This window comes from Nicotiana tomentosiformis, chromosome 6 (assembly GCF_000390325.3).
Source record: "Nicotiana tomentosiformis chromosome 6, ASM39032v3, whole genome shotgun sequence".
NCBI classification, from domain to species: Eukaryota; Viridiplantae; Streptophyta; class Magnoliopsida; order Solanales; family Solanaceae; genus Nicotiana; species Nicotiana tomentosiformis.
Window position 1 is genome coordinate 114251936 of NC_090817.1, and position 26730 is coordinate 114278665.

Below are 26730 nucleotides of genomic sequence, written 5' to 3' on the forward strand. Positions count from 1 at the left end.
CCCATTCCGATATGAGTTTAACCATACTAAATTATCAAATTTTGATATCATTCCGTCCCTCAAATCATGATTTTTCATTTTGAAATGTTTCTTCAAAAACCTCCATTTTCTTCAACTCAAAATACAAATTACATGATAAAAATAAAGATAAAATCATGGAATATAATAAATTCTAGGTGAAGAACACTTACCCAATCGATTTGCTTGAAAAACCCTCAAAGAAGCTCCCAAAACCGAGGTCTAAAACTCAAAATATGGAGAAAATGGCAAAAAAACCTCGAATATAAACTCTCTACCGAGGACTTCCGCATCTGCGGACCATTAAGCGCATCTGCGCTATCGCATTTGCGGGAAGAAATTCGCATCTGCGAACATAACTTACCAGGCCCAGTTCCGCATCTACGGACAACATAGCCGCACCAGCGGCGCCGTAGAAGCAATGATAGGAGCGCAGAAGCGATCAAGGAACCGCAGAAGCGGCCTTCGCACCTGCGTGCCAGCTTCCATAGAAGCGAGTGAGCTCCCAAGACTCAACGATCGCAAAAGCGACCAGGCTCACGTAGAAGCGGAGCCGCACCTGCGCTCCAAAGTGTCACAGGTGCGAAAACACCAAAATCAGACTTGTTCAAAACCATGAAAAACATCTGAAACTCGTTTGAAACACACCCGGGGACCCCGAGACCCAGTCCAAGCATACCAACAAGTTCCATACCCTAATACAGACTCGCTCGAGGTCTCAAATCACATCAAACAATGTCAAAACTATGAATCTAACCAAGAATCAAACTTATGAACTTTCAAATCTTCCAACTTCTAAAACCTATGCCGAAACCTATCAAACCAACCCGGAATGATGTTAAATTTTGTAGGCAAGTCCCAAATAACATAAAAGAGTTGTTCCAACTCTCAGAATTGCATTCTGACCCTGATATCGCCAAGGTCAACTATTGGTCAAACCTCTCAACCTTCAAAGCTTCAACTTTTACAAACTTTTGCTGAAATGCTCAAAATTACCCTACGGACCTCCAAATATCAATCCGGACATGCGCCTAAGTCCAAAATCACCATTCAAAGCTCGTACAATCATCCAAAACCCCTTCCGGAGCTGTTTACACAAAAGTTAAATTTCGGTCAACTCTTACCGCTTAAGCTTCCAAAACTTGAATCCTTCTTCCGATTTGACTCCGAATCATCTGGTAACTGAATTCGACCATGCACGCAAGTCAATACACATAATACGAAGCTTCTCAGGACCTTATACCACCGAACGGGACTTAAATTCTCAAAATGACTGGCTGAGTAGTTACAGTTAGTTGGAGATCTTTAAATTGACTATCATTTAAAGAATCATTTATTCATTGCTTGCTATTGGGTTATAATTATTATTCACACATTCTATGCCTATTTAGAATTTCTGTATTTTATTTGTTGGCCCATAGTAAGTGTCGATGTTGACCCCTTGTCACTACTTCTTTGAGGTTAAACTGGATACTTACAGGGTACATGTTGTTTATGTACTCACGCTACACTTCTGCACTAATCGTGCAGGATATGAGGCACGTGCATCTGGAAGTCATTCAGGCGCACACCCCCGTTTCCCCAAGGCATAGTCATGAGATTCTTTCTCAGCCCGTTCTGCAGCACCCACAGTCTCTCTTTTGTATTTACTTTCTATCTATCTTATTTCAAACAGTAGCATAGGTGGTTTTATATTCTACTAGTTGCTCATACACTTGTGACACCAGGTCTTGGGAACATGCTAGTAGACACTTTATGGTTTTGGGTATTTATTTCATTGTATCTTGCTATTATATTGGTTCACGCTTTACTTTACTATAAATTTCCACTTTTCATTTAATTAAAATAAAAAATCAACTACTTTGAAATTATTAAAAAGAATAAATACATGGCTAGTTCCCTGTTGGCTTGCCTAGCGACGATGTTGGGTGCCATCACGGCCTATTGGGGAAATTGGGTCGTGATATCAGAGCACTAGGTTCACGTAGGTCTCACAAGTCATGAGAAAGCCTAATAGATTCTTGCGGATTGGTGCGGAGACGTCCGTACTTATCTTCGAGAGGCTTTAGGGTGTTAGAAAAATACTCTTTTTTCATCTCCTATCGTGCAGTTGATGTTGTGCTAAGTATCTTTCTCTTATTCTCTCATAGATGGTGAGGACGCGCGCGGCAGATGTACACGACTATGGAGGAGCTGTTCCCCCTGTTGCTAGAGGCCGAGGCAGAGGTCGAGGGAGGGCTCCAGCTCGTGGTATAGGGCATCCTAGAGTTTCTCTAGTTGTGCCACTAGTGGATCCAGTGGAGGATCCTATTATTGAGGAGCAGGGCGAGGTGGCTGCAGCGGAGCCATCCCCAGTGGATTTCATGTTCGCACCAGGATTTCAGGAGGTCATGGGCCGTATGATGTAGTTCATGGATTCTATGACGCATGCTGGTTTATTTCCAGCAGAGCCAACCATATCTCAAGTGGGAGGGGGAGCACAGACCCCTACCGCCCAGGCTCCAGGGCATGCAGCTACCGTATATCATACCCCGGGCGCACTACCAGTGGACTGAGCTTAGCCAGTTGTAGCAACTATACCAGATCCCAGACTAGTTGCAGCCGGCGAGCCGCGGAAGCTATTGGATAGATGGACCAGACTACATCCTCCTATCGTTGGAGGTTAGCGACATGAGGACCCTCAGGACTTATATTGATCATTGCAGGGACAGACTGCATAACATGAGGATATTGGAGTCCCACGAGGTGGGCTTTACCACCTTTCAGTTGGAGGGCAGGGTCCATATATGGTGGCAGTCCTATCTTCTCGGCAAACCAGCAGGTTCTCCTCATTTGACTTAGGAACAGTTCACACGTATCTTTCTGGATAGATATATTCCACCCTATCAGAGGGAATAGTTGTAGGGTCAGTTCAAGAAGCTTCAGCAGGTTTAGATATCGATGACCGACTATGAGGCGAGATTCTCTGATTTGTCTCGCCGTACACTTATGATACTCCCCACTAATGTAGAGAAAGTGCAGAGGTTTGTTACGAGTTTGCACTCTGGTATCCAGGCTAAAATGGCTCGATAGGTTGAGATGTGGACTTCTTACGAGCTGGTTGTGGTGATAGCTCGGATGATCGAGGGTGTTCGTCAGCATGGTTGAGAGCAGACGCCTAGGGACAAACGGTTTCGATATTCTGGAGGGTTCCGTGGTGCTCTGTCTGGGGGCAGAGGCCAGTTTGTGAGGGGTCAGTCTAGCAAGCCTATATATCCAGCACCACTGCCTCCTCAGGGTGCTCTAGTGCGGCCCTATTTCAGCGCCATTCCAAAGAGCTCCTACCGTTTACCATCCATTCAGGGTTCTTTCAGTGGGAGTTCAGGTCCCCCAGAGTCAGACTCAGGATCAGTCAATTTCTACACCGAGAGGTTGTTTCGAGTGCGGGGATCTTGGTCATGTAAGGAGGTTCTTCTCCAGGCTTCGGGACAAGGCAGTACCGCATGGTCATCAGCCTATGATTATAGCACCAGTTGTTGCACCAGAGGTGGAGGGAAGGTGGGTATGGGCCGTCTTAGAGGTGAAGGCTAGTCAGGTGGCGCTCCAGCTAGTATCTATGCTTTCCACCCAAACCAGATGCAGTAGCCTCAGATGCAACGATCACATGTATTATTTCTGTCTGCGGTAGGGATGCTTCGGTACTATTTGACCCAGGGTCTACATATTCATATGGTTTTTCTCTGTATGCTCATTTTCTGGGTGTTCCTCGCAAGTCCGTGGGTACTCCTATATATGTGTCCATGCCAGTGGGCGATTCTGTTATTGTGGATCAGATCTGCCAGTCCTGTATCGTGACTTTCTGTAGTTATGAGACTAGAGTGGATCTTTTGTCGCTCGATATGAACGACTTTGAGGTCATCCTGGACATGGACTGGTTGTCTCTATATCATGTCGTCCTTGATTGCCATGCCAAGACTGTTACCTTGGCGATGCCAGAGCTACCTAGATTGGAGTGGAAAGGTTCATCTGTTAGTGCATCCAATCGGGTTATCTCCTTCTTGAAGGCTCGACACCTAGTCGAGAAGGGCTATTTGGCTTATCTAGCTTATGTTCGGGACACGGTTACAGAGACTCTGGCGATTGATTCAGTGCCCTTGGTTCGGGAGTTCTCCGATGTGTTTTTTTTCTGATCTACCAGGCATGCCACCAGATCCTGATATCGATTTCTATATTGATTTGGCTCCAGGTACCCAGTTTATCTCTATTCCGCCATACCGCATGGCTTCGAAAAAGTTGAAGGAGTTGAAAGAATAACTGGAGGAGTTGCTAGCAAAAGGGTTTGTCAGACCGAGTGTATCGCCTTGGGGTGCACCAGTGTTGTTCGTGAAGAAGAAAGATGGGACTATACAAATGTGCATTGATTACCTCCAGTTGAACAAAGTTACCATTAAGAACAAGCACTCGTTGTCGCGTATTGATGATTTGTTTGACCAGTTGCAGGGTGCCAGGATGTACTCTAAGATCAACTTGAGATCGGGGTATCATCAGTTGAAGATTCGTGATTCGGATGTTCCGAAGACGGCCTTCCGGACTAGATATGGCAACTATGAGTTTCTAGTGATGTCCTTTGGCTTGACTAATGCCCCGGCGTCATTTATGGATTTGATAAACTGGGTGTTCAGGCCATATATTGACTCGTTTGTCATTGTCTTAATTGATGACATATTGATCTACTCGCGTAGCATGGAGGAGCACGAGCAGCATTTGAGAGTCGTGCTTCAGACCTTGCGGGAATAGAAGTTATATGCTAAGCTCTCTAAGTGCGAGTTCTGGTTAGATTCTGTGGCATTCTTGGGGAACGTGGTATCAGTAAAGGGTATTAAAGTAGATCCTAGGAAGATCGAGGAAGTCCAGAGTTGGCCTCGTCCTACCATAGCTACCGAGATCAGGAGCTTCTTGGGGGTTAGAAGGTTATTATTGCCGGTTTGTGGAGGGCTTCTCATATATTGTTGCACCTTTGACTAGATTGATCCAGAAGGGTGCTCCATTCCGATGGTTCGATAATTGTGAGGCGAGCTTTCAGAAGCTCAAGACCGCATTGACTATAGCACCAGTGTTAGTGTTGCCTTCCGGTTCAGGGATATATATCGTGTATTGCGAAGCTTCACGCGTTGGCCTGGGTTGTGTATTAATGCAGGAGGGGCGAGTTATTGCATATGCTTCACGTCAACTGAATCCCCAAGAGAAGAATTACCCCGTACACAATTTGGAGTTGGCCGCGATAGTTTATGGTCTCAAGATCTTGAGGCATTATCTTTATGGGGTATACTGTGAGGTTTATATCGATCATCGCAGCTTGCAGCATTTGTTCAAGCAGAGGGATCTTAACTTGAGGCAGCGCAGGTGGCTTGAGTTACTAAAGGATTATGATATTACTATTATTTATCATCTGGGCAAGGCGAATGTGGTTGCGAATGCCTTGAGTAGAAAGGCTGAGAGTATGGGTAGTTTGGCATTCATTTCAATAGAGGAGAGGCCATTAGCTTTGGACATTCAGTCATTGGATAACAGACTTGTGAGGTTGGATATTTCAGAGTCCAGCCAAGTTCTTGCATGAGCTGTCGCTCAGTCTTCATTATTCGAGTAGATCAAGGCTCGTCAGTTTAACGATCCGCACTTGTTGGTTCTCAGAGAGACGATAATAAAGGGTGGTGCCAAGGAGGTTGTTATCGGTAAGAATGGTGTTCTGCGGCTCCATGGTCGCCTATATGTCCCTAATGTTGATGGCTTGAGGGAGAAGATTCTAGAGGAGGCACACAGTTCTCGGTATTCTATTCATCCAGCAGCTACGAAGATGTATCGCGACCTGAGGTAACATTATTGGTGGCGGCGGATGAAGAAAGACATAGTTGAGTATGTGGCGGGATGTCTAAACTGCCAGCAGGTCAAGTATGAGCACCATAGGCCAGGTGTCCTGCTTCAGCAGATGGTTATACCTTAGTGGAAATGAGAGCGCATCACTATGGTCTTCGTAATTGGGTTGTCGCGGACCTTGAAGAAGTTTGATGCAGTTTGGGTCATCGTCGACAGCTTGACTAAGTCTGCATACTTCATTCCGGTTGTGATTACGTATTCTTTAGAGAGATTGGCCCAGAGAGATTGGCCCAGATTTACATCCAGGAGATTGTTCAGTTGCATGGTGTGCATACTTCTATCATTTCAGATAGAGGCCCTCAGTTCACTTCGCACTCCTAGAGAGCAGTTCAGAATGAGTTGGGTACCCGGGTAGAGCTCAGCACATCCTTTCATCCGCAGACTGACGGGCAGTCAGAGCAGACGGTTCAGATCTTGGAGAATATGCTCAAAGCATGTGTGATTGACTTCAAAGGGCAGTGGGATCGATTTTTCCCTTTGGCCGAGTTTTCTTATAACAACAGTTATCAGTCCAGCATTGAGATGGCTCAATGTGAGGCTTTGTATGGTTAGCAATGTCGTTCGCCCATCGGATGGTTCGAGCTCGGCGAGGATAGGTTATACAGTACTGATTTAGTGAAGGATGCCTTGGAGAAGGTGAAGTTGATTCAGGAGCGACTTCGCATAACACAGTCTAGACATAAGAGTTGTGCAGATCAGAAGGCACGTGATTTATCATTTATGGTAGGCGAGAAGGTTCTCTTGAAAGTCTCACCGATGAAGGGAATCATGAGCTTCGGGAAGAAGGGCAAGTTGAGCCCAAGGTTCATAGGTCCATTTGAGGTGTTGAGGCGAGTTGCAGAGGTTGCTTATGAGCTTGCTTTGCCTTCCAGTCTATCAGGAGTTCATTCTATTTTCCATGTGTCTATGCTTCGGAAGTATCACGCCGACAGGTCGCATGTATTAGACTATAACACGGTTCAGCTAGATGAGAGCATGGGATATGAGGAAGATCTAATTGCCATTGGTGACAGGCAGGTTCGCTAGTTGAGGTCCAAGAAGATTTCTGCGGTAAAAGTTCAGTGGAGGGGTCAACCAGTCGAGGAGGCGACTTGGGAGAACGAGGAGGACATGCGGAGCAGATATCCACACTTATTTGGCACTCCAGGTATGATCCTAGACCCGTTCGAGGACGAACGTTTGTTTAATAGGTGGAGAATATAATGGCGCGACCGGTCATTTTGTTTTTTAGATCCTCGTTCCCTAAATTAAGACTCCCTGTATGTGCTTTTACTATTTTATGACTTGCGGGGATGGTTAGTTTGGGTTTGGAAGGGTTCGAGTTGAAATCATAACACTTAGTTCCTTAATATTGACTTAAAATGGTTAAGTATGACTTGAGTCAACATTTTGAGTAAACGACATCATAACCGGGATTTGTCGGCCCCAATAGGTTCGTATGATGAGTTTGGACTTAGGCGTATGTTCCGATCGGGTTTCGGATAACCCGGGAGCGTTTCGACGCTTAATATTGAAAGTTGGCGCATTGAAGGTTTTGAAGTTCTTTAAGTTTGGTTTGGAGTAGGTTGTGGTGTTATCAAGGTCTGTTTGGTATTCCGAGTCTGGGAACAGTTTCGTATGATGATTTAAGACTTGCACGCATAATTTGGCGTCATTTCGAGTAGTCTAAGTATGATTCGGCGCGTTTGGAGTAAGTTGAAAAGTTTGAAGTTCATAATTTGATCCAATTTGGTTTTGGGATTCGATTCTTGGTTTCGTTTTTGTTTTACGTGTTCTGAGAGTTTGAGCAGGTCCATATTATGTTTATAGACTTGTTGGTGCAGTTAGACAAGGTCCCGGGTGGCTCGGTTGAGTTTCGGACCACCCGAAGTCGAGTCTAGAAATCTGCTATCTACAGTTCTGGTTTCCTTCTTCACTAACGTGGAGAAGGCCTCGCGTTCGCGATGAAGGAATTAGGCTGGGGAGATTTTTGTGCTACGCGTTCGTGAAAAGGAGTTACAATAACGAAGCTCTGGGTCACTAGCCTTCGCTTTCGCGTGAAGGGGTCCGCATTCGCGAAGGGTAAGGCGAGCTGGGTTAGGTGGCACACTGTTGGTCTTCGCATTCGCGAAGAAACCCTCGCGTTCGCATAAGGCAGGTCAGGCGAGTCTTCACGTTCACGAGGCCCTTGTCGTGTTTGCGATGGTCAAATTTTCTGTGCCTAGGCTGTTTGCCTTCGCGATCGCGAGGCCTCTTCCGCGATCGCAAAGAAGGAATATCTGGGTAGTGACTTGTTTTAAAAACGGGACTTGGGCCATTTTTTTCTCATTTTTCATTTCCTTGGCCGATTTTGGAGCTTCTTGGAAGGGGGTTTTCACCTAACTATTGAAGGTAAGTAATTCCTACCCAATGTAAGTTTAATACATAGTATGGGTAGATTTTAACATTTGAAATGTGGAAATTTTAGGAGATTGTTGAAAAACTTAGGTTTTGATAAAAATGGGATTAAACTATGAAAATGATTATGGAATTAGGTAAAAATTATATATTTGAGTTCGTGAGGTTATGGGTAACATTTATCTTCGAACATTTTCAGAATCCAGGCTTATGAGCCCGGGGTGAATTTTAGGAATCTTCCAATTTGGGTTGGGTAATCACTCTAATAGCTAAATTATGAACTTGTGAGTGTATATTGATTGATTTATATAATATTTGACTAGCTTCGAATTGTTCGGCATCAAGTTGAGGCTTTAGAGCAAATTTGTGGGCCGAAAAGTGAGCTTCGAGACGAGGTAAGTCTCTTGCTTAATCTTGTAACAGGAAATTTACCCCATAGGTATTTTAAATTACTATTTGTTTCTAATTGTGGGGGCTACGTACGCACAAGGTGACGAGAGTCCGTGCGTAGCTACAAATCATGCTTAAGTCGTGGTAGTTTTAGGACCCAAATCATGAAATACTTGTATTGTTTGCACTATACTTGTTAATTTAAGTGCCTAAATTATATTGAAACTTGATAAAAGATTCGTAAAGACCGAATTTCACTTACTTTGAGTTTTGGCAGGTTACCTAACCGTTAATAGAAATTGTGCCTCCTTGTGTATTAGTCTTGTGATAGCTCTTAAATCGGATATTCATAGAGTATTCTCTCTTCTTGTGGAGCGGGTCAAACGCCTCGGCAGTATAATAGATGCATCTATGGTTCGTGTCGTTCGACCCTCGGCAGTGTACACATTATTCTGGATCAGGTCGTACGACCTCGACATAAATCGTGTGTGAAAATGTTGGAGCCCGATTACACTTGATATTATATTTATGACTTGAGAGGTTATAATTTATTTATTTGCCAGAAATTGCTGGAGTTAGTATGTGTTAGTTGGAGATCTTTAAATTGACTATCAGTTAAAGAATCATTTATTCATTGCTTGCTATTGTGTTATAATTATTATTCACATATTCCATGCCTATTTAGAATTTCTGTATTTTATTTGTTGGCCCATAGTAAGTGTCGATGTCGATCCCTCGTCACTACTTCTTCGAGGTTAGACTGGATACTTACCGGGTACATGTTGTTTATGTACTCACGCTATACTTCTGCACTAATCGTACAGGATCTAAGGCAGGTGCATCTGGCAGTCATTCAAGCGCGCACCCCTGTTACCCCGAGGCATAGTGGTGTGCTGCTTTTTGAGCGTGTTCTGCAGCATCTGCTACCTCTCTTTTGTATTTACTTTCTGTCAATCTTATTTCAGACAGTAGCATAAGTGGTTTGTATATTCTACTAGTTTCTCATACACTTGTGACACCGGGTCTTAGGAATATGCCAGTAGACACTTTATGTTAGCGACAACGCTGGGCGCCATCACGGCCTATAGGGGAAATTGGATCGTGATTCTCCCTCCCTCTCTCTCTCTCTCTCTTCAGGGTGACACCGGGTCTTAGGAAAATGCTAGTAGACACTTTATGCTAGCGATGATGTTGGGCGCCATCACGGCCTATAGGGAAAATTGGACCGTGATTCTCTCTCTCTCTTCAGGGTGCTACTGCCGACATCATTCCTCCACCACCGGTGATGGCGACCACTGGATCTCCTTGTAGAAAATGGTAACCAGCATCGACAAGTAGTCATGAACATGACCAAAATCTTTTAAATATGGACGACAAACACTATTAATATTTTCTTGGCTTGTGCTTGATGCTTATGCTACCTCCATCTATGTAAGTTTATTGCAAAAGTGAGAGAAAACATGGACAATCGCTGAAGATGGAGGGTCCAGCATTTTCGATATCTTCTTTGATTCTTGGCATGTTCGTTTCCCAAAGATGGGTTTATGACCGGAGAAAAAGAAAGGGTGCGGTCTGATGAGTGGGAATAGGTATGATAGCAAAAATTAGGGTAGGATCCGGTTAATGAATCGAAATTAAATTCAAATTTGATTTTTGGATAATAGTGCCACGTGGCCTAGTAAAAAGATGCCAATGCATTACTTTGAAGGCCCACCAGGTTTGTTGTTAAACGTAAGGGTATTTTTTATAGTAAAAATAACATAGTGTGTATATTTAGACTAATAGATGGACGTCATGTGCATGTTTAGAATGATAGTTGGACTGAGTGTATTTACCAACCATTTAGCAAACAATAAAAATAGTTTTGACTCATTATATAACTCCAAGTTGCATAAAGTTGTAATTTTAGACTTTGAGATTAGCTGAAACTTTGCCTATATAATTTATCATTAATTTCATTGAGAGCAATGCACTTTACTTTGCGTTCAAATATATTTGTTTCCCTTTGACATGCGGAGTGCACTTTATTCGAAAATATTTTTTTACTGGAAAACAATTATGTTAAAACACTGATAATTAGAACTTCATAGACAACTGTAATTTGGTTACTTTGAGCTTAAGTTCAATTTATAGAATCGTCCTAGCATTCTTTAACTTGAATAAGATAACTATCTGTCGAAGTATATTTTTTCAAGTTATAAATTCCACAATGCATAAAGTTAAAATACGTATTATTTGAATTCTAAATAATAGGAGTTTTTACCTATTTCAAATAAGGAAAGATTTAAAATCAAAATTTTAGCCGATTTCAAAGTCTAAATATTAGGAAAAATAATTAAATTATAATTTTATCCAATGTAAAATCTATTATTAAGGGATAAAAAATGCGAACGACATTTTTCTAAAGGCCTTTGCGTTTTTAATATAGTATATATATTGGGTCGGTTTGTTCATTGCTAATTTAATTAGATTATTATTTATAAGACTGAAAATAAAAAATAAAAAACTGTAGAATAAAATACTACTGAAAAGTTGTCTTTTTCAGTCACTATAATTTTTTTGTGAGTTAGTAAAAGTTATATAATTTTTGTGTGAGAAAGCATAATAATATGACTTTAATAAAAATAAGTCATAATTATACGACGATGTGTGAAATTTAGCCAAATGAAATTAAGCAGGAATTTAACAAGAACGGTTTCCTCTCAATGAATTCTTAACGGTTTCTAATAGTGAAGTGCGTAATTAGAGTTTGTCTGAGATTGAATTGTTGTTATCATAAATGTACTTCAGACTACAGTTTGAGAACAATTTCTGACATGTCTCATATATCTCATTTTTCAGTGTGAAAAGGATTAAAGCAAGTAAATCTTATGAGATCACGTTAATCTCAGAATCTGCACCTTTTTTTGAGGATAATGCGAGTAGGGGACCATCCTAAAAGGTTATTATTTATTTAAATTAAGGCTATACACAGCCAAAACCAATAAGTTAATGGGGATCACACTGGTATTGGCTGCAACGTTTAACTTACCATGTCACTTTATAATACTCTATCTCACAACCAATGGAGTTGTTTTTCTGCTAAGTCTTTGACTAGTCGTCCTCACACTTCTCGTACATAGGTCGAGTTGATTAGAATTTTTTAATTACCAAACTAAACCAATTGTATCGGGTTATTAAATTAAATACCAAATTAAACCAATAAAAATTGAATTTTTTAATCTAGGTTTTTCTGGATTTTTCGGATTTTGGGATTTTTTGGATTTTTTTCCTTAAAGTTTTCTTAGCACAAAACATAAAATTTGTGCTCCAAATATTTCTTTAATCCTAGTAAGACAGAACTATATAAGGTTCAATAAAATAACATAAATATGAGATGAGTCATAACATTGTACTAAAATATTCAACAATAAAGATAATAAAATTGTATAAAATAAATATTATTAATAAGCCATAATGAAAACAAACATAATTAAAATTACGACTAATAAGTATGACTAACAACTAAAAAAAAAAATAAGTTATATATTTTATCTAAATCATCGAAAAACTACAAAATAGATACCCAATACTATTTTTATTTATAGTACAATTGAATTGAATGTTTTATTAGCATTAGTATTGATTTGATTTTGTTTTAGGATTTATTTGATTTACTAACATTTATGGACTATAAAACTTATTGGAGCATCCAAAAGTTATAAGCCCAGACTTGAAAAAATATGTTAAAATATAAAACTCTGAAAAAGCTTAAGAAATATTTATAAACTACAATAAATATTTTTATGTATTAAATATATTTAAAACTTCTATACATATAATGTCGGGTTGGTTTGGTTTCGGTTTGAGTTTTTTAGTTAAAACCAAACCATACCAAATATGATCGGATTTTTTCCCAACACCAAACCATAATCGGTTTTTTTTCTCGGTTTGACTCGAATTATCGGGTTGATGCGGTTTGTCGGTTTCATTTTTACACCCCTTATTCCTCACCCTGTCATAATAATACAAATATAAAATGTAATCAGATTTTTGCAACTTTACCAAGTGAATGTGAATTCAAAGTCCCTGCGGTGATATCTGATTGAAGAAAAAAAGTGAATTGAAAAACATCAGAAGAAGAGTTTCCACTAAGTTGTACTCTTTGGTGACTACACAAAAGTGTGAATAAGCTCATCAAACACTTTAAGAACCTCTTCCTTTCGAACACTGGGCCATACCATGACAAAATCACTCCCATTAAATCAAAGCAAAAGTAGTTTTGTCTGACTCATGATGATGTGGAAAGACCACATGATTTCAAGACTATTAGCTAGAGAAAGACCTCTCACAAATATAAAATATATGTGCGGGATTCGGGGAAATACCGAATTATAAGGGTCTATTGTACGTAACTTTACTCTGCATTTCTGCAAGAAATTGTTTCCGCGACTTGAACCCGTAAACTTCTGATCACATGACAACAACTTTCGAGTTACGCCAAAGCTCATCTTCACCTCTAACTAATTTATTTGTAAGAATATTTTACAGCCTAATACTAATGTAAAAAAAACATAAAATTATGTCTTAATCCAAGTAAGTTAAGATGGACTATATGAATTCTTACTGTTCATATGTAGTTTCATTTAAATTAATAGTCTGTGGAACTCCAGGATGCTCAAGTCCCCTGCAAATTTTTATTCTCTTCGGTACATAATAAGTGATTTTTTAGATGTTGACACGCCCATTAAGAAAATACGAACTCATAAAAAAAAAGACGTATTCACTAAATTATTCTTAATTAATTATTACCTTGACACATTAAAATATGTAAATAAGGGCAAATTTTAGAAAAATAAAATTATTTTTTTCTTAATTATGTAAAATGACACTTTGGACAAAAATTAAAGAACAAAAGTGTCCATCATTATGGACAAGAGGGAATAACCGTCGGTAGTGGTTGCTTTTGCAGGATATAACTATTTCTAGTGTGAATCAGGTCTTGGTTTTGGTGGGGTCTTTTTTGTAGAATTTAGTGTAGCCTAGACATTTGACAAGCTACAAACCTTTCGGTTTTCATATTTTTGGACTTTTGGCCTCTTCATTTCCTATAAAAGCTCATCCACATTCCTCTGCTTTTACTCTACACAAACTTCTCCTCTTTTTATAGACTCTAAACTAAGTATACCTTAGTATAAACCTTTATCTGGTGTCTGTTTTTCGATTTAGATCACTCTAACTCATCACATTTGTCATTTTTGAACTGTTTAGGCTTGTTGGTATTAGAAAAGATCCTTTCTTTGAAAAAATTCAACAACTATATAGTGACATTTGGTGGCATTTTCTACCTTTCCACCTGAGTTTCCTTTGAATTCCAATCTCAAAGAAATATTGGTGGGGGAGGGGGGCTTTTTGCAAGAAAGGCAGTTTTGAACAGTTTTTCCTAGAAAATGATTGTGCTGTCCCAAGGGTGCATTTTATGGAAAATTATCGCAATTCTTGAGACAAAATGTAGTGTAGCCAAAAGTTTTTATTTTTGGATATTTCAAATTTTCAATAGGTACAGTAGGGGCACTTAGCTAAATTTCACATTGCTTCTAACTTCTGTTGAAGTTTCTGCCTGGTCAATTCTAGCTAGTTTTAGAAGATTTTGTGTGTAGTTAGGACTTTGGTACATTTAATATTATGGGAGGAACATCACTACCTCCAGGATTTCGTTTCCATCCTACTGATGAGGAATTGGTTGGATATTACCTGAAAAGGAAAACTGATGAACTTGAGATTGAGTTGGAGGTCATTCCAGTAATAGACTTGTACAAATTTGACCCATGGGAGCTTCCAGGTATATATATACATTCTTGATCAGCTTGAAAACTTACCTAAGCAGTGAGAACCATTTTTTTGATGAATTACAAATCATATATATATGGTCTTAGATATATTTCTGAGAAAGTGTGTATTTGAAATGAGTTGTTACTGGAAAGTTGTTGCTTTATAGCTTATCTAATCTTTTTGCCTTGTCACAAGATGAAGTGATCTGTGGGGCATCTCTCTTTTCACACATAAAAGATAGTTATTATGTATATTCAAACCCTAGCCACATATCAAAAAGAAAAACATGTCTAAGGCATCAGAAGTTTCTTGTTTTAGTTGGTTCATAAAATGCTTATTCTGATATTGGTATTTTTGGATACTGATATCATGTCTTTGAGATGCAGAGAAATCTTTCTTGCCAAAGCGTGACATGGAGTGGTATTTCTTCTGTCCTCGGGACAAGAAGTACCCGAATGGCTCGAGAACTAATCGAGCCACAAAATGTGGATACTGGAAAGCCACAGGGAAAGACAGGAAAGTTGTCTGTAAGCCTGCAGTTGTTGGATACCGAAAGACACTAGTTTTCTATCGCGGAAGAGCTCCTCTAGGGGATAGAACTGATTGGGTGATGCATGAATATCGTCTATGTGATGATGTTTCACAAGGCACTCCAAGTTTCCAGGTAATTTTGATAAATCAGAATGTAAAGTTCTTCAACTTAATGAAAACCTGCAAGAAATTGATCATGATATAAGTACTATTTAAACATCTTCAGGGGCCTTTTGCTCTTTGTCGTGTCATTAAGAGAAAGGACATTTCATCGAAGACAAGTGATGTTCGCAGAGAAACAACATCTAAACAGGATGAATGCAGTTCTAGCAATGAAGCTTTTACCTCAGCAGTAACCTCAAATGAACCCCTTGTCCTTTCTGATGACATGCCAAGTACTCAAACTACATACACGTGCAATGACAGCAACTATTCAACTCCTATCAATTCTCCTTATCAGACAACACAAATAGGAGAGTGCGAGTCTGCAATGGGAACAAATGCTGCAAACCTCTGTATGTCCCAGAATATGATTCTTGATCCTGCAAAGGTAGTAATGTTGTTCTATGTTCTATGAATTGACTCCTGTTTCCACTCTGGTTATTTGTATGGACTACTAAAGTTCTGGTTGCTTTGATGTAGGAATGTACTTCCGGACAAAGTATATGTGGAAAGTATCCGCTGTATGACTTCCCAAACTTGACTTCATGGCAGCCAAATGATCAATATGACTTCACATCAAGTTCATCTTTTCCGAATTTTAGAGGGGAAGTTGAACTTTCTGGTGATCTCAGTGGCTATGGCTTTGCACCTCCCTTCTCAGATGATGGAAGCTACATGGAATTCTATCGCAATGAGGATATTTCGTACAAAGGTTATAACCAGAACAACTTATTCGGAAATCCAGATCTCCTCTGATGAACATTGGGGCGAAGTAGGTGTAGGATTTTCTCTCTTTAATGCAGGGAGTTAAACTTGAAATCAAGCTCCAATATGCAGACAGAGTAGTGAAAATGGGATATTGGAAAAACATAATGGTGTATGGTCACAGGAAGATATTTTAAGTAGTCTAATGTAAGAATATATCAAGAAAAGCTCGATGCAGCTCCATGTGTTTATATTTTGTCATTGCAGTCTGAGATACCCAGTGATGATCAATTTTAACGATCCCATTGGGATATAGTCAAGTTAGTAGATGAACTTCTGTTAAAGTAAGCTTCTTAAATAGAAGCCCCTTTCCACTTCTGATCATTTCCATGTATGAAATTGTTATCAAGCACCAAAACTGAGCCAAAATATGTGTAAACAATATGGATGAAGCTTTTTTTCGCAGTTCAAACATCCAGTTATCAATCAGAATGGAGCCAAAAATGCCTTAGACCATATGAATTTAATGGCTTTGCCCACTCTAAATATTCCAATTTTCAGAATTTTCTAGTACCAGAAATGCAAAAGCAGCTCCACAAAGTTAAATATGTACTTGTATTAACTTATTACAGGGCTGCTGTTCATCAGCAGAGCTTCCTATTTACCAATTATTGATTCCTCTATTCAGCAACTATTGTTTGCATTATACAAGATTTTTGAACTGTTTCTACACGTGACCAAGATTTTTCTTAAAAGAAAACATTGTTTGAAGTTCTAAAATAGTGGGGTGCCCTGTTTATAACTGGATAACTAAGTCAAATGCACCCTGAGGTTCATATGCACAACTTGCTATTCTAGTTTGATTATGGACTTGATAGCTTCCCAATAACTATTTATGTATAAACCTAGCTTCACTTGTACTCATAGGTATATGGATGAGAAGCAAATTTAGACTCAAATGTTTCAAGTCACTAATTTGAACGTTTGTTTGACATCAACTGATGTGATTCTGATAGTTCCAAGTATTCATGATCAAAACAAACTGTAGCAAATGATCAGAAAGAACATTGCTTTTAGTATCCAAAGAGGGAACATTAAAGTAACTCACAAGCAAAGGATATAAAAAAGTAAGTTAGCAAAAGGATTGAGCTTTCAAGCATCATTTTCATAGGCACAGCATTCTAAGTTCAATTACATGATTAAGGGCTTTAATTCTTTCTCAATCTCTTACGAAAATGATTCAGAATGCTGTATCTGACATCATTTGATAATCATTGACAATTTAATTTCCATTTAGATGACATTAGGCAAAGCACACATCCAAAAGAATCTTTTGGTTCAAAACCTAGTAAGATAACAAATGCAAATGAAGAGGTAACGAGCAGTCGCCCATATACTTGGAAATTGAAGGCCTATTTCCACACCAGATGTGTCTATAACACCTTCAGGGTGTTATGAAACTTGATAGAAGAATCACCATTTCTTTGCTCTCTCTAGATTTCTAACTTCAAACAAATCAATTTGATGCAACCTTTCTTTGACTAAAAGAGTGAATGGTAAAACATTTCAGTCATATTCACCGTGTGCTCCTGACAGTTTCAAAGATTACGGTCACTAACAGTAGTTCACAAAATTATCAAGAACAAAGAGTTATTATTTCTTGCCTTGGACATATCTGATGCTGGACGGTATCAAAGTAATCTAAAATGAAGTTGCTAAACCAATAAAGAAAAATACAAAAGCAAGCTCCATAAAAGTGAGAATCAAACATTTGCTGCTTTAAGTTTCCTTGAACTCAATTACAAAAGATGTCCTCCCAACCATTCTTCCTTCAGTAATAAAATGAATCAAAGAAACAACAACAATAACAAAGCTTTGGAAAAGTGTAGCTCAGAAACCATTAACTCAAAAAGAGAAAGAAAGACAAGTACACTAAATGATCAACCATTCCTCTTTCCTACCCACTATTAGTTCAGCCATAAGACCATAGGTAGCTAACTAGAGAGGAATCGAAGAAATGTGTGGCCCCTTAATCACTTAGCAAATAATCCTACAATAAAACCTATGGACTTATCTATGCTTTTCCTTTCATGTACTCCTCTTGGCCTGTGCTTTAAAGTAATGCTCCACTTTGGCTTATTGAGAAATGCTGACATGCAGGTGGCAATATCATTAGTTACAGGTAATGGGAAACATCTCCACCATTAGTAAACTAGATACTTAGCAAGCCAAGAAAGTATACTCTCTCCAAACTAGCTATTGACTGTAGCTGCTAGCTCGCAGCAGGGGTGAATAACACATAGCACCGCCCGAACACCCTTTGTCAAAAAAAAAAATTAAGTAATATTTATGTATATATATTATTGAAAATATAAATGTACCAGATGTAAATAATGGCACTAACATGTTTGACTCATTAGGCAATCACTGATGGTCTTGGTGAATAACTTGAGAAAGCTAATAAATTAAATAAGAAACACAGAATAAAAATCCTGTTGCAGCCCATTTCTATAAAAAAAAAGAAGTAAAATTTACACTGCTACATTTTAAAACCTAGTATAGTACTAATACATATTTTATTTACTCACCTCATGATCACTGAGAGTGATTTCCCCAAAGGCTATGGCATCCGTTTTTGCAAAAATTGAGTCAATATAAGCTAGCAATTTGAGGACTACAAAATACAAGAACTTCATCAAGTTCAGCCTTAGATTCATCTCCAAACAATGACTCTTTACCATCTGGCCTTTTAGCATAAGAAAGTCCCAATCTTGACTTAGCTTGCCTTAAATCACCAATCCCAGAATTAGTATCAGGTCCTGCAAATCCGCCCATGACAGGAGCTAATGGGGGTCCAATTAGCAATCCATCAGCACCAAACTGTGGCCCACCTCTAGCATAATCAAAAAGAGCAGCACCACTTCCCCCTACTTTAGGCAAGATTATTGGTTGTTGTTCATCTTCAGCCCAGTAAAAGAGAAATGCATCAAAAGTGTCATAATAATCATCTGTACTTCTGTAGCCTTCTGGATTAAATGCTCCAAACTTAAAGTCCTTTGTTGTATAGCCAATAATCACACATGGTCCTTTAAAATCACTGTTGTTGTGAAATTCAGTTGCACTAAATCCATCCACTGATGCCTTATAGCAGCACTTCAGTTCCCTTCCTGTGTAATTATCATCAGAGAAACAAAAAATAAAGAATATCCTTAATAAGCATAGGCAGATCCAGGAATTGAAGGATATGGGTGCACTTTTTGATTCAACCAAAATTTTTCTTTGTATGTCCACTACTAATATATCATTATTTTCTAATGACATATACATGTACATATAGAATTTTTGCCGAATTCTACGGGTGCCGTGACCCCTCTACGTATAGCATAGTTACGCCTCTGCAAACAAGGTAGGGGTAAGCTACGTATATGCACTACCCTCCCAACACCCACATGAGTAATTACACTAAACCCCACTTGTTCAATTACACTAGGCTTGTTGTTGTAAACAAAAAATAAAGAATATATACATGAACACTTGTCAGAATCTACAGTCTCTAAATTCTTGGATCTTCAGTTCAACTAAGGTTTTCTTCTCATTTCTTTTTAGAATTCTTTATATGAATTATATGGAGAAAGAATGAAAGAAATACCTTTTAAGAATGTTTTGCTGACAAGGGAAGGAGAGAAAGGAAGATCAAGATTATGGTATCTAACTTGTGGCTTATCATCAGTCTTTTCATTACCAAAATCCCAGTTAAATAAACTCCGCGGAGAACATTTACAAAAAGGACTGGGAATTGAATTTAGTATTGCTACGAAGCAAGTCATTTGAAGATGGCTGATGCAGATTGAGTACTCTCCTTCGCTCACTTCTATTTGGCGCTTTCTCTTCATACAAAACCTTATCCGTTTTACATGGGGAGCCATCTATAAGAAATTTGAAACTTTTGTCCTCTAAGCTATTTAGGAATTAGGATTTATCTTATATTACATTGAACATAGAATTTTTTATATATTTTGTGCTCCTTCTGTTTCAAATTTAAAAATAATTTAACTTTAAACTCTTTGTTTTATCCATTTTATCCTTAATAAAAAAAATTTATAACCACAAAAATGTCATGGCCCTACAAAACTTACCACAAATATCAAAAGTTTTTTTTTTTTTTTAAACTCCGTGTCGAGTCAAACTAGCTCATCTAAATTAAAACAGAGAATATATAATATGTGATAATAATGTAGTTTAATACTATGTCGTAACATAGAATCGATATGTACGAGAAAAGAAAGTTGGCAATTAGATAATTTCATTTGCGGTGATTAAGAAAAGAAAGGTGCCCGATGATTCTACAGAAAACATATATATGAATGTTTTGAGCACTGTAATCCGTAATTAGATTATCTATAATTAAATACTACTCATTATATCCATTCTCTCACAACTTATCCTTCATTTTTAGATCTCTCAATATGGGTCGCGCCGGGTTAGCCCAGCTTACATGGGCTTTAACAATTAATGGGCTGGGCTAATCCATCATTTTGATAGGCCTTATAATGACCAGCCCACCCAGTCCTATATGGGCTGCGGGCCCCATGGGCCGACCCATTATTTTTTAAAATATAATTTATATTTTTTCTTTTAAGTTTTAACCTAAGAAAAGATAAATATTTAAAAGTTAAAAAATATCTTATTGGAAATATTTCGCAAAACTTAATAACTTTTTATATTGTTCCAATATATCACAATAAACACTAAAAAAAATAAAAGACAAGAATATATTTCATTCACTAAAAGTCAAAATTCAAAACAAACTATTCAACACAACTTCCATGACACTTATAGTATATCCAATACATCATCTTCATCAAACACATTTTAATCCGTTTGTCACAAGGTTGTCTTAACATTTTCACCTTCATGTACATCTACAATTCATATGCAATATTAATTAGTTAAATATTAAGAATAATAAAATTTTAAAAATTAATAATATTCAAATTCACATAAAAAATTACCAGTTTGGGTTTGAAAAAATTCGTGCAGCCAATTTCGAGTAGTAAAAAGTGTTTGGACATTTTCATGATGGATGCAACTTCTGTACTTTGTGAGAACACGCCCACCAATACTAAATGTTGGTTCTGATGCTACAGTGGTAATAAGAATACTAAGTACATCACACGCTATCACCGAAAGATAGGGATATTTTCTAGAATGGTCCTTCCAATACATCTCTTGAAACTTCTCAAGACCAAGCTTTGGTTCTTCTAAGTAAAGATTCAATTCTAACTTTCCATCGCTAGAGACAGTATACATTTTATATATTTTAAATAAGTATTTTTATTAGGCCCACTGGTTGGCCCATCTCGGCCTCAGTCAAGTCTCACAGGCTTACTCGGGCCGGGCTTAAAAGCCTCATTTTTAAATGGGCTCCAAAAATTATAACCCTTAAATTACGGGTTGGATTGGGCTTGGCCCCAGCCCATATTGACGATCTATTCACTTTTTGCTTTCTGCAAGTGAACTAATAATTTAAGATGTTTTTACTTAATTCTTTGATATTTTAAATGAAATTTTTTCTGTTCTCATATTTTTATGTGAATTTGAAATCATATTTAATTTGGTTATTTTAATTGGAAGCCATAACAAGGGTCCTTAGCTCAGTGGTAGAGCATTTGACTGCAGATCAAGAGGTCACCGGTTCGAACCCGGTAGGGCCCTCTTTCGCTGTCTTATATTTTTAAAGCTCACCCAGGTACTTTATTCATCCTTCATTTTCTTTTCTTTTTGTCAGAATTCCTGTGGAAGATTAGGAAATTAGGATTTTCATCGTCAATGTTCAGTATATAGTCAATATTAGTAAAGCGCATCTGTACTTTATTTTCTTTCTCTTCTTTAATGTTTTGGCTTCTCCATTATGATCCTCTTTTTGTTGTCAAAGCGACAAACTACAAATCTCGTGTTGCAATAGTGCCAAAAGACCTTTTATATAGTACCTCTTTTACGTGATACTTCGTTGTCGAATGAAGGCAGAGACGAGTATAGAATTTATATAGATTACATATTTTTTAAATTTTATTCATAGATGTTTGTATGCAGAGCTTGAGTTTAAGGTAGTAGATACACGTGCACTCATTGCTTATATGCTCAATTACCTACCTTTGATAGAACATTCACAAGGCAGCTAATATGTATAATTTTATGTTAAACTGCGTGTATAAAATTATCAACAAGATGAAGTACATATATAATTTCAAATAATTAAATGTATAATATTCTCACTAAAGAAAATTTATCCGCCAGGAAAACCTTCTTTTTTTCTCTATAGTTTGTCTATCAACCAGCTCAACTACTAAAGTCTAGTGTTAATCTGCTGCATGGGAGGAGGGAAATTGGTTTTGTAATCTGCTAACAATCTCATCTTCCAATCTAGGATTCTGATCACAGGTCACAACCACATGATCACCATCACGAATATATTCCTTGAAATGAGCTGCCCTTCCCAATTCTACAATTTCTTCAATAACAAGATCAAGTCGTGCAACTGTTTCAACTAGCAAAGAACCAAAAGCTGCAAATGGTAAGGCCTCCAAAAATTCGAGGCTAGTAACTCCAATCTTGCTTAATGTGGATCTTAAACTCTTTCTGCCACCAGCCTCTTTCAATTGTAGTTCAGAGTCCTTTTTAGACGTATCTTTCGATAATGCTGGTGTAGTCGCATGAGCCTGACCTGCCAAAAAGTCATGGCCAAGTCCAAGACGAGCAGGACCTTCATTGGATGTGTCAATATTATTATTTACACTCGATAAAGAGACTACAAAATCTTTACTAGATTTTTGCCTGGAGGATATTGCGCCTGCTAAGGCTAATATGTTTATATTACTATTAGTTCCAAGAAAGAGTCTTGGTTGGGATTTTAAGGCACTGATGAGGTCTTGTAAGGCTTCATTGAGATGGTTGGATAGGATTTCTGGATTGCATTGACGACGATTTCTTATGCTATCGCCTAGTTCCTTTAGTGCCTTTGTCACTTCTTTGGCAAGTCGATTGAATGGATCTTTGAACAGTACACGAACTGATCGTGGAGTCTACAAAAACAATTCAAGACACACTTTGAGAAAGTAAAAACTGGCTAAAACTTTTAATCACATTAGAGATCATTTAATCTACAGATCTAATACGTTTGATATACTATCTATTTGAGGCACACTTGTGGCCACGATGTAGCGGAAACAATATGATCACTTGTGTGATCCCACTCAAAAGTAAATCTATCTTTTCGATCCCAATCAGATTGAGATAAAATAAAATGATATTGGATTTTTAAAATCTAGAAAACAACTTATTGCATCAAATATTCTGTATTTAATGTATATTTGACTAGTGTGTTTTTAGCCTTTTTAGACAAGAAGCATCACATATTGCTCTTGTTGACTTAGTGAGCACAAAACTTAGGCATCACATGGTGCTCTTGTTGACTTAGTGAGCACAAAATGTAGATAGACTACTGAAAATGCATGGTAACTTTCTTGTGATAGTACTAGCGAAAGGATACCCAACAGTCTTTAAATGGAGAAGGTGTACACTCTCTATACCCTATTTCAGTAACCACCAAACGTAATCTATGGTCTACTTTCCACTTATATAAAATTTGCTGATGATCCATGCGTCAAGACAGTGCTAACATTAACGTAGTGCAAACCCGTTAAAAAGGAAAGCCAACATAAAACTACCAATGAGATGTTTTTCTCGAGCCGAGGGTCTATCGGACACATGAAGTAGGGTCTGCCTACACTCTATGACCTTCTAGAAAAGGACCCTTTACTAAAATTAAAAAATTAAAAAAAAGAAAGGAGGAGGAAAGAAACAAAGAAAAGAAAGATAAGGAAAAAATGTTAAGGTTATGGGAGGACTGAGGTCTGAGGAGCATTACCTTAATTTCAGTTTGCAGGCATCCATGTAAAGCCACTACTGTGTATCCAAAATGGCGAAGAACAGTCCCCAATTTAACATATTTCTGCCACGGTAACCCCGAACAACGTCTTAAATATCTTGGCTCCCAACTTGCATATAGTGCCTGATCCATTCAGATTTTTTCTACTTAATTAAATACTCGTTATCTTGATAGGAGCATTAAATTTTATAATTCAATTGCTAATAACTGTCTCAAATAGTGAACATTTTCATGAGATAATTCAGGTACTTACCAAAGTTTCATCAGATGATTTGGAATCTAAAACTGCCTTGTAGCCATTGTAAATGGGATCCCCCATTTCCATTGAATTTTCTCTAGCTTTTTCTTGTTCCTCCTTATCGTTAAAGTACTCATTAATGCAACCTGAAAAGTTTAGTTGAATAAAGATCTCATCAATCTGTTTTATTATATATGATAATATATGAATATAAGGCACTAATTAAAGCTAACAATTTTATGGAGTTAGCAACCTTAAAACGGATATAAAAATATAGTCACAGTCCTCACGGATTATCCATTAGTTTTGTTATGAGCTTAAAATTAAATTTGTGCACCGGCAATTAAAAAATATACATGTCACTTATAAGGTAATTAATTACATTTAAAATTCTATGATAAGCATGAATAGGTGCACATGATAAATAGTACTCTCTCCCTCTCTCCCAATTTATTTGATGCACTTTCCTTTTTAGTCTGTTCCAGAAATGATATATTTTTATATTTTGAAATAATTTAACTTTAAATTTTTTATTTTGTCCCTAGATGATTTACAGAAATGCAAAAGTTTGTTTTAGACTATAATTTTGTCCCGAGATGATCAAAAGTCCTTTTTTTTTATTTCTATATGCCCGGTCAAAGCACATCACATGAAATGAGACTGGCGAGTAACTAACCTCCTATAATAGGTTAAATCACATTGATCATGTAAAAAATTGACATAAATTTTATTAATTTTTAGCTCAACAAAGGTTGGTAGATTTTGTTAAAATAACATGAAAGTTTAACGAAACTTTATCCGAACAAAATGCAAATCTATTGTGCTTGTTCAACATCTAAAATCCAGTCTACCTTCAATAGATTTTGCTAAGCCATCGAATTTGGCAACAGTCGATATATGGAGGTCTTCTCCTGACCAAATTGGAAATACCAATAGGCTCATGAGGAGACAGATAGCACAGCCAATGGCTATGGTGTAAAAGCGCTCATGGGCTATTTTCAACACACTATCAACACGATAGCTTGACACTGTGATCAAGTTGAATGTCAAGAGGAATATCACCACACCATAGTCATAGTTTTTCTTTATGTGAGGAAAAAATCTCATGTACGTAGCCACGGCTCCTGTAAGATTAGAAATGAAATCAATTAGATCAATTAGGAAATGACTTTTTGTTCAAAAGAAAGTACAAGTAATTAAGAAAGGAAAGGGTGTAATGAGATGGCTTCAAGAGAAAACTTGCAATCGAATGCTTTTGTTACATTAAAGCTAAGGAAGTTTTCTCTATTGGCCTCTTACAAGTAATTAAGTGAAGCTTACCAACTAAAAAAACTGAGGTCCCAATGAAAACAGCATGAAATATGTGGCCAGATTCTGTGGCAATACACTCAATCAAGAATGCCAATGATCCTGCAAATACTGTCCCCATTCCTCTATTCAGCCCTTTATATAATGTTGCCCCTATTTATAATATTTAAAAACAAAAACCATGTCATTCAGAAGAAGAAGAAGAATTGACTAGCATGGAAATATAAAATACAGACACATTAAATCAATATGGAATAATTACCTGCTGTGAATTCAAGAACAACCACAACAGTCATGACAGCCCAAATAGCATTTTCTCCAATTCCTTTGAACAATGGCTCTAGCAAATACAACAAAGAGACCAATGTCAAGGCCACTCCCATTTTTAGTGAGTGAATGACCCTTCTTCGATCTTCTTTCCCCACTTTCCAGATTTTTCTCCATATTAATCTTGGCAAACTCTTCATTCTCTCCACAACAGCATTAAAACGTTTCTCCATCATCATAATTAACAGATTCCGCAGCTGAATATGGAGGTTTTTGTATCTTGTCACTTAAGAAAATGAAGTCATGCAAATTAACATACAAAGATGAATTAAGAAATGCTGTTCTGGAGGCTGCTGGGATTTTGGGAAATTATCATGGGCCACACCATCTTATAGAGAAGGGCATCTGTCATTTCATATAAAAGGTGCATTGACAGGCTTCCTAATGAGGTACACGTACTTTGAGATATTAAAGACGTTCGTTTAGATTTTCAAATAATGGTCATCAAGTCAAAAAAACAGAAGCAAAATGACTACTTTTGTGGAAATATATGGTTACCTACTTAGAATTTATAGTGTGTTTGTAAATGGACACATAAAAAGAAACACCACGTATTAACCGTATTATGTGATCAAATGATTACTAAGAAGGAGAAGTACATTGGACAATAGTCGAAGTCAAAAGAAACCTAAATTATTTGGACTAATAAGCCAGCTAATAACCATGCAAAGAGACAATTTAAATTCTCAACGTGTCAAATAACCAATAGGCTAAGCGGCTCCTTGACCTTGACGGTGCATTGCCTGGTTGACCAAACTTACAATTTTGCTCATATTAACTGCACTTTACAATTAATAGGGTGTAGGTACGGCAAGACATTTCAATGGGTTCAAATTGAAAGCAGGGGTGTTTATGGTTCGGTTTGGATCGGTTTTTTTAAAAAAATAAATCAAATTAATTAAGTCGATTGTTCAAATATTGGAACCAAATTAAACCAATTAAATTGGTTTTTTATCGATTCGGTTTTTGTCGGTTTTCGGTTTTTTCGGTTATTTATCGTTTT

At 37.7% G+C, this 26730-nt stretch overlaps 3 protein-coding genes and 1 non-coding gene across 7 annotated transcripts; 2 read left to right on the top strand and 2 right to left on the bottom strand.

Moving 5' to 3' along the window:
- Positions 1 to 13804: 13804 nt before the first annotated feature.
- LOC104105657 (NAC domain-containing protein 71-like) lies at positions 13805 to 16284 on the top strand. Its single transcript, XM_009614016.4, has 4 exons — positions 13805 to 14518; positions 14895 to 15172; positions 15266 to 15589; positions 15682 to 16284. Exons 1-4 carry the CDS (start codon positions 14362 to 14364, stop codon positions 15955 to 15957), a joined length of 1035 nt encoding a protein of 344 aa, XP_009612311.1. The 5' UTR covers positions 13805 to 14361; the 3' UTR covers positions 15958 to 16284.
- A 1369-nt stretch (positions 16285 to 17653) lies between these two features.
- On the bottom strand, positions 17654 to 19851 carry LOC104105658 (uncharacterized). Of its 4 annotated transcripts, XR_688416.4 has the most exons (4): positions 19556 to 19851; positions 18495 to 19073; positions 18311 to 18363; positions 17654 to 18224 (listed from the first exon to the last, which is right to left on the bottom strand). XR_688416.4 is itself a non-coding variant. In XM_009614017.4 (2 exons), the coding sequence occupies exons 1-2, from the start codon at positions 19830 to 19832 to the stop codon at positions 18556 to 18558; spliced, it is 795 nt and encodes a 264-aa protein (XP_009612312.1). In that variant the 5' UTR covers positions 19833 to 19851; the 3' UTR covers positions 18372 to 18555. The 4 variants fall into 4 exon arrangements, 1 of the variants encoding a protein (XP_009612312.1); XR_688417.4 differs by lacking the exon at positions 18311 to 18363 and having other exon boundaries at positions 17654 to 18055; XR_688415.4 differs by lacking the exon at positions 18311 to 18363.
- A 1698-nt stretch (positions 19852 to 21549) lies between these two features.
- On the top strand, positions 21550 to 21621 carry TRNAC-GCA (transfer RNA cysteine (anticodon GCA)). Its single transcript has one exon. It is a non-coding gene; the product is annotated as a tRNA-Cys (tRNA).
- Positions 21622 to 22097: 476 nt separating this feature from the next.
- On the bottom strand, positions 22098 to 26187 carry LOC104105659 (aluminum-activated malate transporter 12-like). Its single transcript, XM_009614018.4, has 6 exons — positions 25663 to 26187; positions 25413 to 25553; positions 24944 to 25216; positions 24108 to 24238; positions 23834 to 23977; positions 22098 to 22988 (listed from the first exon to the last, which is right to left on the bottom strand). Exons 1-6 carry the CDS (start codon positions 25904 to 25906, stop codon positions 22266 to 22268), a joined length of 1656 nt encoding a protein of 551 aa, XP_009612313.1. The 5' UTR covers positions 25907 to 26187; the 3' UTR covers positions 22098 to 22265.
- Positions 26188 to 26730: the final 543 nt, after the last annotated feature.